Genomic DNA, 19,040 nt, shown 5'->3' on the forward strand with positions numbered 1-19,040 from the left:
CCACCAGTTAGCGGGAGACGGTCCTTCTGAGAAGGAGTTGGGCTCATAAGAGCTCCTGCAGATATATCCATGAAGAGCGGGTCTGACCTTTGTCGCAGCTGCTTCAGACAAAGATGCAGCGTTGGGACAGGAATAGAAGGGCTTCCCTGCAGTTACGAGGGTGAGAGGAGCTCTGGCTCTCAGTTCCATGTTGGAGAATAAACCTGAACGTCAGACTCATCCCGGGCAAAGGACCACAGAATAATTGGAACCAGAGAGGCCAACAGTTCGTTTCCAGGAGCCTCCCTTGATCTTTGGTCTGAGTGGCCCTTGTCTCAGGAGACCATCAAAACAAAACAAGAGCTTTTAAAAACAGATCTAACTAGATTCAAAATACTTAGGTCACACATACATCTTAGGGGATTGCAATAATTGTGGTGGAGACTGATTGGAGAACATTTTTGAATTGCTTGTCGGAAAGCTGAGAATATTCAACTGCAACGATAATATCAATAGCGAACCTTTATTAAGAGATACCGTTATTATTTAAAAAGGCTGAAGGGTAGAGTTCTGGGAAGAATAATAAAGATCCGCTATATAGGGTGTTATGACACATACGTGTGTGTGTGTGTTCACAGAATTTTGAAATATTTTCCAGTTGCAACCTTTGTTTTTGTAACAGGCAGCCCAGGGAGATGTTCGGTTTTGCACTTGATAATGAAGCCTGTCTTGTCTGTTACCATTTACAACAACTACTGTTGTTTCTGTCATCTCAAGAGAAATGTTCCTGCATTTGCACAAAAATGAGCCAGACCTTCCAAAAAAAAACACCTGATCAGGTCTTATGCCGAGTGTTGGAGACCAGTTCAATGGGTGTCTGCTTTGCTTGATCAGGACAGAATTGGAAACCGTGTTTCCCAGGCAGAGAAGGAGACTAAATATTTCTCACAGAATGAGTGAGAATCTGGTGCCATCAACTCATGGGTTTTGTCACCCGAGTGGGATTCACCGTCAGCTGCACCGGCTGGCTGGCTAGTTAGGTACCGGGGCCGACGCCAGAGTCTCTGGAGTCTCTGGAGTCCTCACCTGTCAAGCTGAGAGCATCGTAAGAATCACGCCTCAGAGGGAAATGGTCCAACAGAATGAAATGCTGGGTGACAGTACCCAGAACCCGCCGGGCACAGAGAGGGCGATGCATGCCGGCCTCCTCGCCCAGCATCTGTTAATTCAGCCCCTGCTCCCAGCTGTCCCCCTGGGATCCCCAGCTGCTGGTGGCAGCTCTGGATGGAGCTGCCGTGTGTATGTGGACCTCCAGGCGACGGTAATTGGAAATTCAGTGGCCGGGCGGGCAGCACGGGGAACTGGTTTCCAGGGTGTGATGCGAAGTCAGAGAAATCGCGCCCTCTCCTCTCCACCTACATGCCTCGCGGTCCCCTTTACGCTTTGATGACAAATGTGCCCCAAGCCGCAGTGTTTTCTCCAGGGGCGGAAGGAATGGCTGGCTGGTTTTCTTTAGAAGGAGTTGTAACGTCCCTTTGTTCACGGACACCATATCCAGGTTAGATAAGGTATGTTCCCTGTTGGTAGGAGAGGAACAGAGAAGTAAATATTTGCTGCAATACGTCTTTCTGATGTCTCGAAAATTAGTTAATTTCCTGCATCTGACAAGTCAGTTTCCAGCGACATCCGCCTCCCGTTTGGAGGCAACGGGAAAACAGCCCCACAGCGCGGAGCCTGTCGCTGGGGCCTCCAGGGGAGATAATGTGGCCACAGTGCCGGGGCATTGAATATTGATAAGGATGTGACAGGCCGTGCTTAGAAGCTGTGTCACATTCGAACGACTGGCGGAGAGATGAAAAGAAAACAAAAAATTAATCCCCCCCGGAGTCTCCTGCAGACGCACTTAGTGGTTGGTTGCTGCTCAGCGGTCTGCTTTCTCCCCATTAATAATCATAATCAAATACCCATTATTGGTTCCCAGCAACAGCGGGATTGCCTTCCCCTCCTTGGTTCTGGGGCAGCGGTCTGCTGGCGAGAAAGGACAGTTGTGCACCCGCTCTTTCCACGGAAACTCGGAGAGGCCATTGGTGCCCTGCGGACATCGGCGTCGGCCGGTTGCTCTCCGAGGGGGGGAAGGAGGAAACCGGTTTATCGTGCTATTTTTAGACTTCAGTTTGGATCTCAGCCTGTAGGATACCTTGTGTGCCGGAGCTAGAGCTGTGGAGGCACAATTCAGGCTGCAGGCGCCCCCTCCTCCGACCGGCTCTCAGCGGGGCCCAGCCTCACGACCCCCTTGGTGACGGCGGTCCCAGCAAGGATGCGCAGTGTCCTGCGGAATCCGCTGCCCGCAGCCTCCAGGTCTTCAGTTTGCCCGTGAAGCTTTAACCTGATCTTTCATGCCCATAAATACTCAGCAATCACGGAAATTCTCTGTAAACAGCACTAGTTCGTTTGGCCACGCCTGCCTTTTCCAGCCAGTCTCCCAGAGCGGGTGGGTGGAAGCCAGAATGAGGCAAAACCCTTTCTTGGCTGGATTTCCTTCCGAACGAACAGAAAGGGCCCGGACACCTGGGAGTCCGGGTTATCTTCGCCGCGGTGACGGGAGGGAGCCCTCCCGGTCTCCCGCGTGAGCGATGGGTTGGCCCTGAACTCCAAAGGGATCTTAGAAGTGCCAGTCATACCTGCCCGAGCTTGTCTGTGTTATGTGCATCTTGTCACATGTACTAAAATTCAGATCCGCTTGTGTCACGCTGAATCCCATGGGTGCCTGGGACTTGGCAGTGCAGAGGCTGTGGGTTTCGGCCACGCCTGGGTCTGGCTGCTCCAGGTGTGCACCGTGGACCAGCAACATTGGCAACACCTGGATGTGGTTAGAGCGCAGTCTCAGGAAGGGGCGGGGGGGGGGGGAGAGAGAGAGGGAGAGAGAGACATTGATTGACTGCCTTCCATACGCACCCCAACTGGGGATCGAACCCAAAACCGTTTGCTGTACAGGACGACTCTCCGACCAATTGAGCCACCGGGCCAGGGTGGGCTCTTCTCTTTAAAGTTAGAAACAGAGGCCCTCTCCCCTGCCTCCCGAGCCATGATTATGGTCAGTTTGGAGGTGATGCTACGGCCTTGCGCAGGTTGTGGGTAGGGAGCGCCAGACCCTAGGCGAAGCACATCTAAGATGCTCAGAACGACAGGACCCCACGGTGGCTGGCCCGGGCTCCAGCCCCGCTTCATTCCCGCGGTTCCCACCCTGCGCTGGCAGCCTCACCGGGTGGCGAGCACCAGGAGGGCAGCAGGGCCGGTACCTAAGCAGCTCTTCTGTTCTCTCTAGAACAAAGTGGTTTGGGGACATGTCTGTATATATTTTTCCAACAGCCAGATACACGTGTCTGCTTAGCCGCCCGGAATCCTTGCTCCTTAACTCTTCGGCCGGCGCATGTGTCAGATAAAATCCCTGGGCCTTGAGCTCCCTGCAGGTCTGTCTTCCATCCGGCTTCCTCGGCTTAGCGAGCTCTCTGGAAAGCCGCGTGCTCTGAGAGGTCGCGAGTAATGAGCTGCACCCATGGGCCTGGCCAGCTCCTCTTCTCCGAGCTGAGCTGCTGGAATGTACCCAGGAGATAGGCAGGGAGGCGATTTATGGGGAGCACTGTCGTCTTGCTCCCATTTCATTTAAAAATTCCTGGCTCCCTCCCACCCCCACCCGCGTGGGCGCGTGTTTCCATTTCTCCTGTAGCTCCCAGGGCTAAATGTCCCTTTGTACTTCTGAAGAGCTCTGATTAGGAAGCTGTCTCCCTGGCTCTCACTCGCGCTGATCAAAACAGGCCCCTTGAACCCCGACGAGGCCCTTGCACAGGGGGGGATGTTTAGCTCGCAGGGTAAGGACTGTGCAGATTCTGGCAAAATAGCAAAAGGAAAAGCAGGGGACACATTTAAAAATTTTAAAATTTCTTTCCTGTTACAAAAGCAAAGGATGCATGGGGTTTATTTGGAAAAAAACCCCACAAAAACAACTGAAAAGGTACATGTACAGTAGAAGCCACTTGTCCCACTCGTCCCACCAGGAGGAAGCAGTTTCCAGTCCACCCTTTCAGAAAAGCTTCACATACCCATGGACGTGTATGGTATGTCCTGCTCTTTTATGACTTTAAAAAAATTTAAATGAGATCATAATAAATATTATTTGTTCTGCGCTTTACCTATTTTTAATTTTGATTTAAGCCTATTTTTAACCTTAATTTTTCTTGGAGGTCTTTCCATCCTAAGAGCTGTAGCTCAGCCTTCTGCTGTAGATGGTTGCAACGGTCTGTGACAATAAGTTTGGCTCTTCCAGTGGTTTCTCACTGTGCAATATATTCTTGTCTGACTATATCTGTAGGGTAAATGCTGAGAAGCGGAGGAGCCGGCTCAGAGAGCGCGTGCATTTTCAATACTGGCAAATAACGCCAAGTGACTTTCGCAACAAAGGTGCTGATTTATTCCCCTCCCCCGAGACAGATTGTGCACCTTTAGACTTTCACTCCCAGTTTGTGCATCTTTTTTTTATTTAAAGTAGAAATATCTTTTCAGGCTTTTAAAAAAAATGTTTTTTATGGATTTTAGAGAGAGAGGAAGGGAGAGGGAGAGACAGAAACATCAACATCCATCAGCTGTCCCCTGCACACCCCCTGCTGGGCATCGAATCCGAAACCTGGGCATGTGCCCTGACCAGGAATCGAACCGGTGACCTCTTGGTTCATGGGTTGAAGCTCAACCACTGAGCCACACCAGCCGTACATCTCACCTTGAATGTGGTCAGTCATCTTTCCAGGTGTCTATGAGCCATTTGTATTCCTTCTTCTGCCCATCCTGCTTATTTTCTCTTGGGATGTTTGCTTTGTGTTTTTTTTAATTGAGTTTTAAAACTCTTTGCAGGTTAAGGAATTTGACTCATGGACTAGGCTACATGCTAGAAATAGTTCTTCCTAATAGGTCATTTGTATCTTGACTTTTATTTACAGCACTTTGCCATGTAGAAGATGGAATTCATGCGTCTCCAGTTTTATTCTTTTTTTCCCTTCTTGACCTGCAGTTTTCGTGTCTTGCTTGGAAAGGTTTCCCCCACTTTATATTGTAGTCAGATAATTTGAGATTTCCATCTAGTCGCTGGGGAGCTCAGGAGCCAGTTCAGCGCGGGCAGGGCAGACTGGGGGACTGAGACTCACCTGAGACGCTAATTCCTAATACAGTCGCTCCATTGGGGTCACTTATCAGGAAAGCTTCCCCCTGTAACCTTTATGAGGGTGAATATTTTTAACTTAATTGTTTTCTTTGCTTGAAATTGGAGAAGTCCTTTAAATGTAACTTCCCTGTAAGTTTATTCAGTTCATTAAATACTTACCGAGTCCTATCATGATTAGTACCTTGCAGGAGTATACACTTCACAGGATTAAAAAATGAGCATGAAATATTTTCAAGCCTCATTAAGTACCCACAGGAGAAACAGGTATATGTACACAAAACCCAGACATGAAGGCAGAATGTAATGACTATTTTAAGGGTCCTACAAAGTGCCACAAGTGTTCAGAGGAAGGAGACATATGTGGTGTGGGGACCAGGGAGGGTTCTTTGTTAAAGGGACATTTGAGACGGGCCTTGATGAATTAGTTGGCTTTTAATGGGCGGGGATTTTGGAGAAGCAGAGACATGAGACGTTGTCATCTGTAATTAGATGTTGTGCATGTGTCCTGGAAGACTGAGTGGTCCACTCTGCTGGCATCTGGGGACACACAGGAGAGCAGTGGGGGAGGGATCCAGAGCAGGACTGAGCTCAACTTGGGAAAAGCCTTGAAGACTTTGCGGTCCTTGGTGATGGCTTCTCCCCAGTGGAAAAGGGGCGTGAGTGGGCTTATGACCAGGGTGTATCTCACCTGTAATTTTCTCACCTGCAGAATCGAGGTCTGTGGCAGCAAAGTCACTTTTTAGTTTTGCGGGTCATATCTTGGGAAGGGCTGGCTTGGCGGTTCTCCCTTGGGGCTGCAGTCATGAAGCTGAGGCTGTGGTCATGTCAGCTCAGCTGAGTTGGACGGGCAAGACGGGCCACTCCCATGGCTGGCAGCTGATCGCGGCTGTCAGATGAGACTGCAGCTGGTGCCACTGGCCAAGTGACCGTTCAGCATGATGATGTCAGGATGGACAGACTTCTTGCATAGCAGCTGGCATCCCTCTGAGCAATCTTCCCAGACACCTGGTGGAGGCTGCGTGGCCTCGTCTGACCTGGCCTTGGAAGTCCCGTGGCGTTGGCCCCTCTGTCATTCTTTGGTTACAGAATAGTCACTAAGCCAGCCCAGAGCTAGGGGAGAGGATTTGTAAGGTTGCCACCTCTTGGTTAAAGGAATGTCAAAGAATTTATGTTTAAAACTGCTATAGTGCAGCAATATTATCTACTTCATGAGACTGTTTGGGGGATTAAACTCTTAGAACAGCTCCTGACCAGTAGCTGTTAATGATAGTAATGGTGTGGGGGAGTGGTGATTGGGAGGAAGGGCAGGGGCAGGGGGAGGCCAGGAGAAACTGCTCCCCTTCTGCAGAATTTCTTTGATTGCCACTGGCAGGTTGAATCTTGGGTGGAATCAGGCACTGGGCTCACTCCGTCTGTATTCCTTATGCAATAACAAGGGAATCATTCACTCATACGGCCCATGTGCACATTTAAGACCGATTTTCATTTTATTATCGCCTCCTCCTGTTCAAGATATGAGGAGTTAGGGACTTTTTTACTACTGCCCTTTTACGTCTCGTATGTATCATCTTGCATCTCCCTTTCCACGGTCCACTCTCCGAGACAGACATAAGGGATGTTACATTGCAAACGTGGAAACCCAAACCGGGAGAAAGTGCCGCAGGTCCTTGATTTACATTGTTTTGTTCATTTTGGTATAAAGTTGATGAGATGCTGTGGGAACTTAACGCTTCTTTATATCAGTTAGCCTGCGGTAAAGCTGGTCTCGTTGTGTGTCGTTTTGCTGAAAGTCTTCCAACCTCCCACGATGTTAAATGAGGACTTGCTGTATTTTCCAGAGGTCACCGAACTTTCTAGTAGAATCCAAGCCGTCTTGATTTGGGTTCCCTCAGCCCCATGTTCAGCCACAGTGAACCGGAATAGCAGCTCTGGCTTATGAACAAGAGTAGGATGGGCACCCGGGTTGGTTGGCACAGCAACTCAGACCTGTCATCAAAACCCCAGATTCTTTCCCTTTCTCTTTTGGGCCATTTCCGTGCAAAGTGCATGGGCTTTGTCAGCAGGCCGGCTCCATCAGGGCCATGAGATAAACGCAGTGGTTTCTTTGTTCACTGCTTTTGGGTGAGAAAATAAAACCTACCCCCCCCCCCCCAGCATGGACCACAAAACATGGTCTGATTGGGGTGGTCAGGCCTGGACTATGAAGCCTTGTCCAGTGGAATGTGATAGGCTGGTTGATCTCATCTAATCCCGATCTACCTGAAGAGCTAGGGAGGAGAGAGCACCCAGTAGGTCCCAAAGAGAGAAGGGGGTCCCTTGAATACTCCCTGAGTTCTCCGAGGAAGGACAGGAAGAGGAAGGGACATTGGCTCTGCAAACAGAAGCGTCCAGTACAGTTTCCTATCTAACACTGTTTCTTGCACGACATGTCCCCTTGTCATATTGCCATATTACCATATTATCAGATGGCATTTGGGGAAGGGGGCGAAAGTGCCCAGAGCCCTGTTCCGTGGAGAACTGTGCTCACCTTTCTTTCCTGGGAAACAGAGGGCAAAGGAAGGCGATTTAAATATTTCTAATATCAACACTTTATTTTGAATTGGAGATTAAGTCACTGTTTCCCAAGGAATGAAACGATTTCAGGAACGTGAGGACTATTAGTACTTAAGCCATTCGCAGTTGAAAGTTTAACGCCTTTGGACAGTCACATATTGGTTTCATATTTTGCTCCTTTATGGTTCTGTAAAAGAATCTGGTTATCTTCCAGGTTTCTAAAGAGAGAGGTAAAATGCTAATGTCCTTGAGCTGAAAATATTATTAAGTGAGGAAAGAGTTTCCTGACAGGAGCTGAGATTGGAGTGCCTGTGTTAGAATTCAGAATTTCCATTCCTAACTGGGTGGAAGGTTGCCTCCCAACTCCCTGCCGACCTTCCCCTTGCCTTCATTCCCCGTAAATAACACTCATGTTCCAGGAGGTTCCAGCCACAGACGATCTCTCAGACCTCATTTTACTTCCAGCAGGGAGGAGGGACAGAAATGATGAATCCCAGTTCTCTACTCAAGAACATTCCCCCAAACACTGAAATTGCCTCATGACTGTCTGTGAAAACATCCCCCAAAGTCTCACATCCCTCGGTAGCTGTGAGTCATTTGTTCGGGGATGGTTACTAAGGGCCTGATTCCTGTCCTGTGCAGGAAAGCAGGGCATCTCCAGACTTAGAAATTAACCACTGCTCTCTTTAGCACAAACGGATCCAATATGTGTTTTAAAAATCTGAAGCTTGATGAAATGATTCCGTGGCCCCCAGCGAAGCACTGGAATTTCACACCCATGCAGCACGGGCCTCTAAAGCTGGCTCCCAAATGCTGCCATGTGCATTCTAAGAGATGTTTCTGGAGAAACCCCACTCTCACGCAAAGACTACACATACTTTTTTTCATCACATAGCAAATGGACATAAAGTTACAGTCTGCAGATCACTGTAATGTAGAGAATTGTTTGCAGAAGCAGCAAACTCCTTTTCCTTAGGAAAGTTAGGGGAGCTGGGCTGCTGGCTCCTGCCCCTGAGCCCAGCCCTGCACACCCCGTTAGAAGTCAGAGAGATGCTCATGGGCCTGTGCTATAGCTGGAATTCCCCAGGTGGTTTGGCCCCCATTGGGGAAGAAGAGGTGATAAAGTGGAGGAGGGGTTCCCAGACATCCCCCCTTCTTTCCCCCACCTTGCTTGGGAAGGCCAATGGCCACCATGTTGCTTCTGGAAACAGACAGGCACTTGCTGGCCAGTGAGTCAGGGAGACAGGACTGGAAACCAGTGTCCCAGGAGCGCTGCCGTGGGAGGGTGGTGCACAGGCGGTGTGGATCTGCAGCGTTCCTCCAGCCAAACCTGCTCCCTGAGGGATAGCTGATTACTGACGAAGGGCCTGTGTGTTCCTGTGGGCACAGGCGTACAGATTATTTCACCAAAGGCTCTTTTCTCTGAGGTGGGGCCCTACCTCCTACCACCCAAACCCATCAGCATGGGCACGAGCTAGGGCCTTGGCATTACCCCTTCTCCAAAGGCCCCCTCACCAGCCAAAGTAGTTAACATGCCTAAGGAAATATGAACTCATGGGAAAGAAATGAGGCTTCTTAGGAGGCCACTGTTTTGAAAGCACAACAGCAAGCTGAAGGACTTATATACGATAAAGCATAATTAGTGAATTTGACACAAGATGTTTAATAAACATATCAAATGTTCCCTGACGATAAGGGAGGGTATTGGAGACATGATGTAAAACAATGGAAATTCAGAGAATGCAACATATAAAAATGGGAGAAAAAAGGTCTCAGGAAATGGGTTGATTAACCACATGGGTTCAGCTGCAGAACCAGTAAGTGAGCCAGAAAGTCATGCAAAAAAACTCTGAGGGCATCAGGAATAGACAGAGAGAAGGAGACATAAAATATAACTGAAGCTGTGTACAGGACAGAGTTGTTTGATCAACATTCATATGAAAAGAGTTCCAGAAGGAAAGGAAACAATAGAGGAAAGAGGGTAAATATTTGAGAGACTAAGGACTGAGAATTTCCCAGAAAAAGGAAACAATATATGACCTTATACAGACAGCCTTAAGAGAATACAAAACGGGATAGGAAGGGGGGGTGGTGGTGTCAATAGGTTACAGTTTAAATTTACATAAAACAAAGATGAAAAGAAAATATTAAGAGCAGATCAGCTGTAAAAGTATAAGAATCAGGCTTTTCAATAACAACAGAATGCAAGAAGCACATGAAATAATGTTTTCAAAGTGTGAAAACCAGAAGGTTAAGCTAAACCATTATTTAGTGTTTCAGTGTGAAATAAAGATGTTCTTAAACCTGTGAGTTCTTAAAAGTCTTGCCATACGTATCTTCTCTGAAGCATTCTTAAAGGAACTAATTCAACAGGATGAAAAATAAGTCTCAGAGGACAGCTCATGTGACAGCACATGAAAAAAACCTCAGTAAATTTTACTGTTGATGAAATAGAGACCTTGAAATGAAACAAAAACATAACTTAGTAAAAATCCAGAACTAAAATACAGCCTCAAAATATATACAAATGTATCACCTTGGAGGCAGGATGGGGGTAATATGAGAGGGAGGTGAAAGTTTGCTAAGGTGCAGCCCAGGTGGGCTCATTCCTCTCCTGGATCTAATGAGAGTCATTCAGACAACACCAAGTGAGCCTGGCACCATCTGCAAAGAGGTAGCCCAGGGGACTAGTCTCCTTCCCTGCTGGCCTGAGCCTCCCCTCTCCTCCCAGAGACAGCCAAGGGGCTGGCCTGGGGAAATTCCTTTGCCCCTCAGGCCGTCCAGCTGGGACCAGTGGGAGCCCTTGTGGGAACAAATATATCAAGTGGACAAAAAGAAACAAAACAAATAATATACTCACCACCCCAAACAAATAAACACTCTGCAAAGGCTTTTAAAATTAAAATGTCATTGGAACTGTAGTCCACAAAAGTAGTACAGGCCCTGTGTGATAAACCGAAGCAGGGTTATTGCCTTCTAAAATAAAACATTTAAATAGGACTCAGAATCTTCTAACATAATAGCCCAAAATATCCAGGACACAGTTGAGAATCACTCAACATACTGAAAACCAAAGAAACCACAGCTTGAATGAGAAAGGAAAGAATCAACCTGGAATTCTATATCCAGCAAAACTACCCTTCAAGAATGAAGGGGAAATAAAGACATTCTCAGACGCAGGGAACAAAATGCATTTGATAACAGTAGATGAAAAATTAGCTAGAGGAAGTTATTGAAACAGAAAGGAAATGATAAAAGAAAGAATGTTGGAGTTTCAGGAAGGAAGATAGAACAATGGAAAGAATAGAAGCGTAGTTGGCTATACCGTTTCTATTTATATATCAAGTGGACAAAAAACAAAGTGATTTTTGTAAAACATTTGGTGATAGAAACGAACACCATTGGATATCTAGGACAATGATATTTAAAAGTGGGGAAGATAAAGAGAGCTAATGGAAATCAGGTTTGCACATGTAGTTGAAACAGTAAAATGTTGATGCCAAAAGACTGTAATAAATCACATATGTGTATTATAATACACAGAGAAGTCGTATGAAAACTATTCAAAGAGATACAATCCCAAAAATTATAAATAAATTAGATAGAATCCTAAAAACTAGGTTCTCAGAAATGTGTCAAGTGATTTTTGACCAAGGTGTAAAAGCAATTCAGTAGAGGAAGGGTAGAGTTTTGAACACATGGTGCTGGAGTGATTGGACGTTCATAGGCAAAAAAAAATCAACCTCAGCCTAAATCTCACACTTTCTACAAAAATTAACTTAAATGGATCATGGACTTAGTGTAAACCCTAAAGTAAAAAACTTTTAGGAATAAAAATGGGAGTTTATCTAAGGTTATGCAACGATTTCTAAGACTTGACACTAAAAGCATGATTCGTTAGAAGGAATCATTATAAATCGTACTTCGTTAAAGTAAAAAACCTTCTGCTCTGCAAAATCCCTCGTGGAGAGGATGAGAAGACAAGCTACAGACTGGGAGAAAATATCTGCAAACCACACGTCCAACAAAGGGCTTGTGTCTAGAATATATGAAAAATTCTCAAAACCTGAGGGTCAAGAAAATATACAACCAGAAAACAGGCCAGAGACATGAACAGACCTCTCACTGAAGAGGGGCTGCAGATGGCAAACAAACACTTGAGAAGATATTAACATCATTATACGTGAGGAAATGCAACTTAAAACCACAGTGAGCTATCACCACGCAACTACCAGCATAGTTAAAAAAGTTTAGAAGAACACCAAATATTAGTAAGTTTGCAGCTAAACTAGGTCACTCATACATTGCAGGTGGGAATGTGAAATGGTGTGGTCACTTCGGAAAACAGCGTGGCAGTTTCTTACAGAATTAATGTGCACTTACCATACAACCCAGTAACTGCCCTCTTGGACATTTCAGAGAGAGAAAAGCTTAATTTCATGCAAAAACCTGTACACAAATGTTCATAGCAGCTTTATTCATAATATCCCCAGACAGGGCACATGAGAGATGTCCTTCAGTGGGTGACTGGTTAAACAAACTGGGGTAAATTATACAGAATATTAGTGGGCAATAAAAAGGAACAAACTATTGGTACACTGATCTCCAGGGAATTATGCTGAACAAAGAAAGCCAACCCCTCAAGGCACATATGCTATGATTCCATTTATATAACCTTCTTGAAATGACAACATTTTAGAATGGAAAACAGATATTTAGTGGTTTCCAGAAGCTAGGGATGGGGTCAAGGTGGGAAATAGGTGGGTGTGGTTATATAATGGGACCTAGGTGTCTTTGTAGAGATGGAATTGTTCTGTATTTTGAGTGTGGTGGTGGATACATAAACTTACACAAGTGATGATAAGATTGCGTAGAACCATACACACACACACACACACACACACACACACACACACACACGCATGAGAGGAAATCCGAGTAAGATCAGTGGATTGAATCAATGCCACATCTCTGGTTGTGGTGATGTTCTATATTTTTGCAAAACATTACCATCACGGGAAACTGGGTAAGGGCATGTGGGATCTCTTTGCATTATTTCTCACAATTGTATGTGAATTTAATAGTAAGAAAAAGGAAGGTAGGAAAAAAGAAAGACATAAAACTTTTAAACAATTAAAAATCTTGGTTGCAATAAACCAGAAAAATAGCAACAATTACACAATAGCTACAGGCATTGTGAATACATGAGTTAAAGTCACCAAGACCAAAGATACTATCCTAGAAAAGATTTTAATAAGATTCAGCAAATGTTTTTTATTGGATTCATTTTTCAAAAAAATACCTAAAAACAGTTGAAAATAAAGGGTGGTAAAAATATAAGCCAGGAAAAATTGAACTGAAAGAATGTTGAAGTAGCAATTATAATATCAGACAAATTAGATTTTAAGGCTAAAATACATCAGCCAAGACAATCATCATATACTGAAAAGAAGCAGTAGAAAATGTAATGACTGGAACATAAGCGTCTAACGTTATGATATGAAATACATAAAAGAACTAATAGAACCGAGGGAGGAAATAGATGAATCAGGAATTGTAGTTGGAAATTTAAAACACTCATCTCAGGCATTGGTAGATGCAGCAGACAAAAAAAAGCAAAGGTATAAAAATGTTAATAACAATATGCTTTCACTTTCGACTCAGTGAGCGGCATACTCCTTTTGGACATGTAGGGACATTTACAAAATCAGTGAAGTACCTGGTGATACAGGACATCTCAATTAATATTATAAACCTAATGGTATATTCTTAACCATTAGGCAATAAAATTAGGTATTAATCTAACAAAAAGAAAGCTGAAAAACATACTACTGAGCAGCCCTTGTATAGAAGTAATTATGAGGAAAGACAATGAAAGCATTAATACGTGAAATTTGTGGAACAATGAAGTTGTAAATTCTGGAAGTAAGTCTGACTTAATTATAAAAGATTAAATATTGGTAACTTTAATGGTATGTATACAAGTGTCTGCTAAATTACTTTTTATATTTTTCTGTATATTTAAAATATTTAGTAATTTTAAAACTTAAAAACATATTTTACAATAAACAAAAATGTTACACATGATTAAAATATTACTCAGACAAAAATTTAGAGTTTTAAATACATGTATGAGAAAATCAAAATAGCAAGAGAGGAAAATAAAAGAAAGAAAGTAAACAAGTTAAGTATTTAACAAAAGAAGCTCATCAAAAGTAATAAGGAAAAAAGAGATCTAAGGATCAGAAATCAAGGAAATAAAGAAAAAATCAATATCAGAGATTAACAAAGCAAATACTGGTTCTCTGAAAAGATTAGTAAGATAGCAAACTTCTGATAAGACTGGACAAGATAAAGCAGAAAAGAGGTTCAGAAATAAAACACAGAAGGAGAAGGAAAAGTGTCTGTGGACACAGGTGATTTAAAAATAATTTTTAATTTTAAAAATTTTGAACAGATATTTTAATACATATGTAGCCCATGAGAAAAGGGATTTATTTCTACAAAGGATATAAGTGTTACATTGGACACAAGAAGGAACAGAAAACTGTAGACTATAAAAATTAAAGCTATGGAAGTGTCAGTAAAATGGATAAGAAAGGAATAAACAGGCAATGGATTTGATAAATCAACTCACAGGAGAACATTGGAGCGGCTGGGAAGCATCCCAGTAGGGAAACCCAGCCTCAGATAACAGATGCCAAGACTGGCTGAGATGAGGAAGCTGGAAAATATCCAGTCCAGTGTTTCTAACCGAGGACTATCGATTACTTGTTGTGTGTACCTCACCCCTGTCCCCTCTCCCAGGACATGGCTCAGAAAATCTGCCTTCTCTCTTTGTCTCTTCTGATTGTTTTAGACTGGCATATAACACAGCCAGAAAGTGCATGCATCATGAATTTTCATAAAATGAACATTGTCGTGAACACCACCACTGAGAAATAAAACACCCCCAGTCCATTCGTAGCCATCCCCATGCCTCTCCCCGTCATCACTTCCCTTCTCCCCAAAGCAGCCAGAATCCTGATTTCAAACACCATGGATTAGTTCTATGTATTTTAAAATATAGAATAAGTGGAATCATAGTGCCTCTTGTTTGTCTTTTTGTTTTGGCCCAAATTTGTTTATAAGCTTCATCCATATTGTTGCAGATTGTACTAATATTCCACTGAATGATTATGCCATAATTTACCCATTTTTCCGTTTATGGAGATTTATTTTTCCTCCCAGGTATTGGCTGTTAGAAATAAGGTTGTATGATCATATATGCCGTTGATCGCCATTATTTGTGGATTCTGTATTGGTGAATTTGCCTGCTCACTAGAATTTGTGTGTAACCTCCAAATCAACACCTGCAGAGCGTTCATGTCATTCATGGACGTGTGCAAAGTGGCTAAACGTTTGTCACCCGATGCGCCTGTTCTCAGCCGTAGTCGATCAAGAAGGTGACGCCCTCATATGTAAACTCCTTCTTGCTGTCTACTTAGTGCCATGTTTTTTGCAATTTTGTGCTTTTTCTTTCACCATTTTTAAGATGTTTTATTGTTTCTTGGCTTCCACTGTTTGTCATCCAAAGGAACAATAGTTCCTTTGCAGTAAATGTCTCCCCCCACCCCCCAGCTGCTTTTAAGAATTTCATTCTGCCTTTGATGTTCAACAGTTTCACTATGACAGACATAGTTTTTTCCTTAGATTTTTCCTGCTTTGAGATTGGAGTGCTTCCTTGTCAATATTTGACAATTCTTAGCTAATATCTTCCCTAATATTGTTACTGTCTCATTTTTTATTTTTCCGTCTGGATTCATCATCATAGACACAGGTTTTTAAATAATGATGATAATATGTTCAAGAATATAGAGGATATGATGGATAATTTAAGCAGAAAATTGAAATATGTAAACAAATATAAAAATTATGGAACTGAAAAACAAAGTAAAATTTAGTACACAGTAGATAAATCGAATAGCAGATTAGACACAGTAGAAGGAAGGATTATTAAATGGAAGATAAATGTATTGAAAATATCCAGCATGAAGCTGCATAGATGGATAAAAAATACATATATTCATTTAAAATCCCAGATTTTTGGCTTTCTGTGGAAAACCAAATTTTTCCTTGTGTATAGGCTTAGTTGGCTTGAGCTGATGAAGGGCTCCCTGTAGAGGGATAAGTCTTTCCTAGTAGCTGGAGTCTACTCCTCTCGGTTGCTTTCTGCCACGGAGGCTGAGTATCTGTTGTTACAGTTTGTATTACCCCTACACTGCTTCGCTTAGTTACATTACCCGGGAGACTGAGTGCTGGGAGGAAGAAATAGTGAGGAAGGCACAACCTAGGCAGATGAAACAGTACATGAAAAAGTACTTAGCCAGGGAGAGTTGGGCAGGCCTGGGATTCCAAGAAAGTCAGCAGAGCTGGAGCACAGACATGAGCAGGAGCTGTTTTGTGTTGGGCCAGAGTCTAGAAAAATACACAGGATCTCTTGGGTGAAGGTCTTGTTACTTGATGGTATTCCAATTTGGTCTCTCTGAATCTTCTGATTGTAATAATCCATCACTATGTAAAATGAAGTTGATAACTGGAGGATAACTAGCTAACTTTAGCCAGGTAGACAAGCTATTGACCTGGTATGATGAGACATCACTGAACTGATGCTTATGCCTTTGTTTCCCCTCTGTCTTAGCTGCAAGTGTCCGCTGCTTGGAAAAGTGTGGGAAGCTGACTTGGAAGCTTGTCAGTTGCTTATCCGGAGCCTGCAGCTCCCGGAGGCCAGGGGCAGCCTGTCTGAAGATGAGAAACAGGTGAATGACGTCGGGGGAGCCCCCTGTGCAATGGGTCCAGGCTTCTCCCCCAGGCCCCACTCTGAAGACGAGAGGAGGACCCCATTGCAGGCACTGGAAGAGTGGAAGGCTCACCTGGCTCCCTCTCCTCCCTGTGTTGGCAGCGAACAGAAAGAGGTCTGTCCATCCCCATAGCCTCAGCAGGGGCTCCACTCTGAGGGGTGCTCTGGGGGCCACACTCACAATGAGAGCAGTAAATATTGGGAGGGCTTCCCACTGAACCATACAAACATTTTAAAGTTTTAATAACTCTTGAATATGATGATAAAGTAATGTAGAATTTTGTAGAAGAAGTTTAAAATATAGAAGAGCAAAAGAAAAACTTTTGGCATATTTAGTTCTATCTTATTTTACTTTTATGGCCCCAGTTAGAATATATAGTCTAATATATAATTACTATACATAAAATATACTATATGTGTCATATGTAACATACAGCTATTATATGTACTATATATGTGTCACATATATTTAATTATATATTTAGAATCTGTATCTTATAGCATATAATTATTTATTAGCATCAAACGTTCAAATATATGTATATATCCCATTAATTGTTTTTGGGAAAACAAGGATCATAATGGATGTTGGTAATTGTGTTATTCATTAAAAAACAACAACCCTAGTACTTCCTTGGCTTATGACTGAGATATATATATATATATATATATATATATATATATATATATATTTATTTATTTATTTTTACATATAGTTATATATAGTTATATATATAATTAAAATGTGGATTTATTTACCATTTTACCCAAAAGCTGACCTCGATTAACAGAGAAGAGCTTGCAGCCCTCTCTTCCAACCTTCCCCTCCCCTCCCCTCCCCTCCCCTCCCCTCCCCTCCCCTCCCCTCCCCTCCCCTCCCCTCCCCTCCCCTCCCCTCCCCTCCCCTCCCCTCCTCTCCCCTCCCTGGCCCTCCGTTCCTCCCTCTTGGCTCCTCTCTCTCCTCTCCCCTCTCCCTCACTTTCCCCTCTAACCCTAACAATATTCCTTTCAATGAAAGAGATCTAGGAACTTTTTTCCAGTTTCACCTGAGGCTTTGGAGCCCTTTTTTGTGGCCAGGGTCGCAGGTGTTCTGAATATGAAAAGGAAATGAAAATATGGTGAAGCTGGAGGAACGTGTCACTTCACGTTTTCTTCTCACATTTGATGTAAGATGTGCCTTCTCACTGGGTCTTTTCCATGACTCACTGTGGAGTGGGGGGAGTGCCCCCCACATCTACCACCTGGGCGGGCCTCCCTGTCCTGCCTGCAGGACCATGGCCTGCACAGAGCAGACACTCGCTGACAGCGCCTGCTCAGAGTCACTGCCTCTGGACTGCTTGGAAAATTGACACTTGGTCGTATATCCGAATTGAGTAACTTATGAGAGAGCCGACTGTTGTCACTCTGCAGTTCCGCTGGCCTCATAGTCAGGCTCTAAATGGAGCTCCAGATGATCGCAGCCTTTGTTAGCGGAGGCCTGCAGGTGGGGTCCTCCCCGAGAGCCCGGCCGGCAGAAGAGCTCTGGGTGGAGTGGCTGAAACTTGGCCATCTGCTGTGGTTGGCCAGCTGGAAAGGATATTCTGGGTGGAAGGAAGCAAGGGGAGGGGATCCCTGGGTGGAAGAAACTGTGGGCCCTAAGGCTGAGGCTTTGAAGGTAGGGCTGGCCCTCTACAGGGGGCTCCCAGGGGCTTTGGGCCAGGGCAGGCAGGAGCCAGGCCACTTTTGGGATGGGGTCTGCTGGGCCCCTGGCCCCTCTGGAGGTCAGGATTAAGTCAGCAGATTTGACCTTGGGGAAGGAGTTGTTTCCCTCGATCCCTTCCTTCCTGAGGGCCCCTCCAGGCTCTCTGGTGAATGACTTTCCCAGGTATAGGAGGATTATCCTTCCCCATAAGATTATTCACACCTGCCAGTCTGGCTGTAGGAAAGCAGGGCTAATTTTGCCTAAAGGAAGGAAACTCCAAGTAAAGGTGAATAAGTAGTGGAGCCTTGTCATAGATGATACTGGGGTTTCTGGTGAGGAGGCAGCCCCAGTGACTGCTTCTCTGAGCCCCGCACCTCCCCAGCCCCCAGCCCCTCTGCACAGAGGGAAATGCTGGGGACTTTCTGTAGTGTTTGCTATTTTCTCAGGGGTAGTGTTTGCTATTTTCTCAGGGACTTAAAACATTTGCTAGCTTCCATTGCCATCTCCTGTCCTGTGCCCTGTCCCATCCCACGTGCTTTTCCAGGTTTACATTTAGAGAGGAGGTGGGCGTCCTTTGAAATCCTGAGTGGCAGGAATGTTAACATGGTAGATATTTGGAGCAGAAGACAGATCAGTTGTTGCTGGGATTGGGGTTGGGGGAGGGGCTGGTCACAAAGAGCAACAGAAAGGGACTTGGAGCGTGTGATGGAACTATGCTGTGCCTTCATTACGTGTATGTGCAAATCTATGACTTCACAACAAAAAGAGTGGACTTT

The 19,040-nt window shown here is 44.5% G+C and overlaps 1 protein-coding gene across 1 annotated transcript in view; it reads left to right on the plus strand.

The window, feature by feature from the left end:
- The window catches only part of DISC1 (DISC1 scaffold protein), a 237,291-nt gene that overhangs the window by 192,685 nt on the left and 25,566 nt on the right, over positions 1–19,040 (plus strand). Inside the window, exon 11 of the mRNA XM_081123969.1 lies at positions 16,425–16,698. Coding sequence (XP_080980095.1) covers positions 16,425–16,698 — 274 coding nt within the window. The remainder of the gene's footprint in view (positions 1–16,424; positions 16,699–19,040) is intronic.

Source organism: Miniopterus schreibersii (assembly GCF_964146895.1).
Source record: "Miniopterus schreibersii genome assembly, chromosome: 21".
Lineage (NCBI taxonomy): Eukaryota > Metazoa > Chordata > Mammalia > Chiroptera > Miniopteridae > Miniopterus > Miniopterus schreibersii.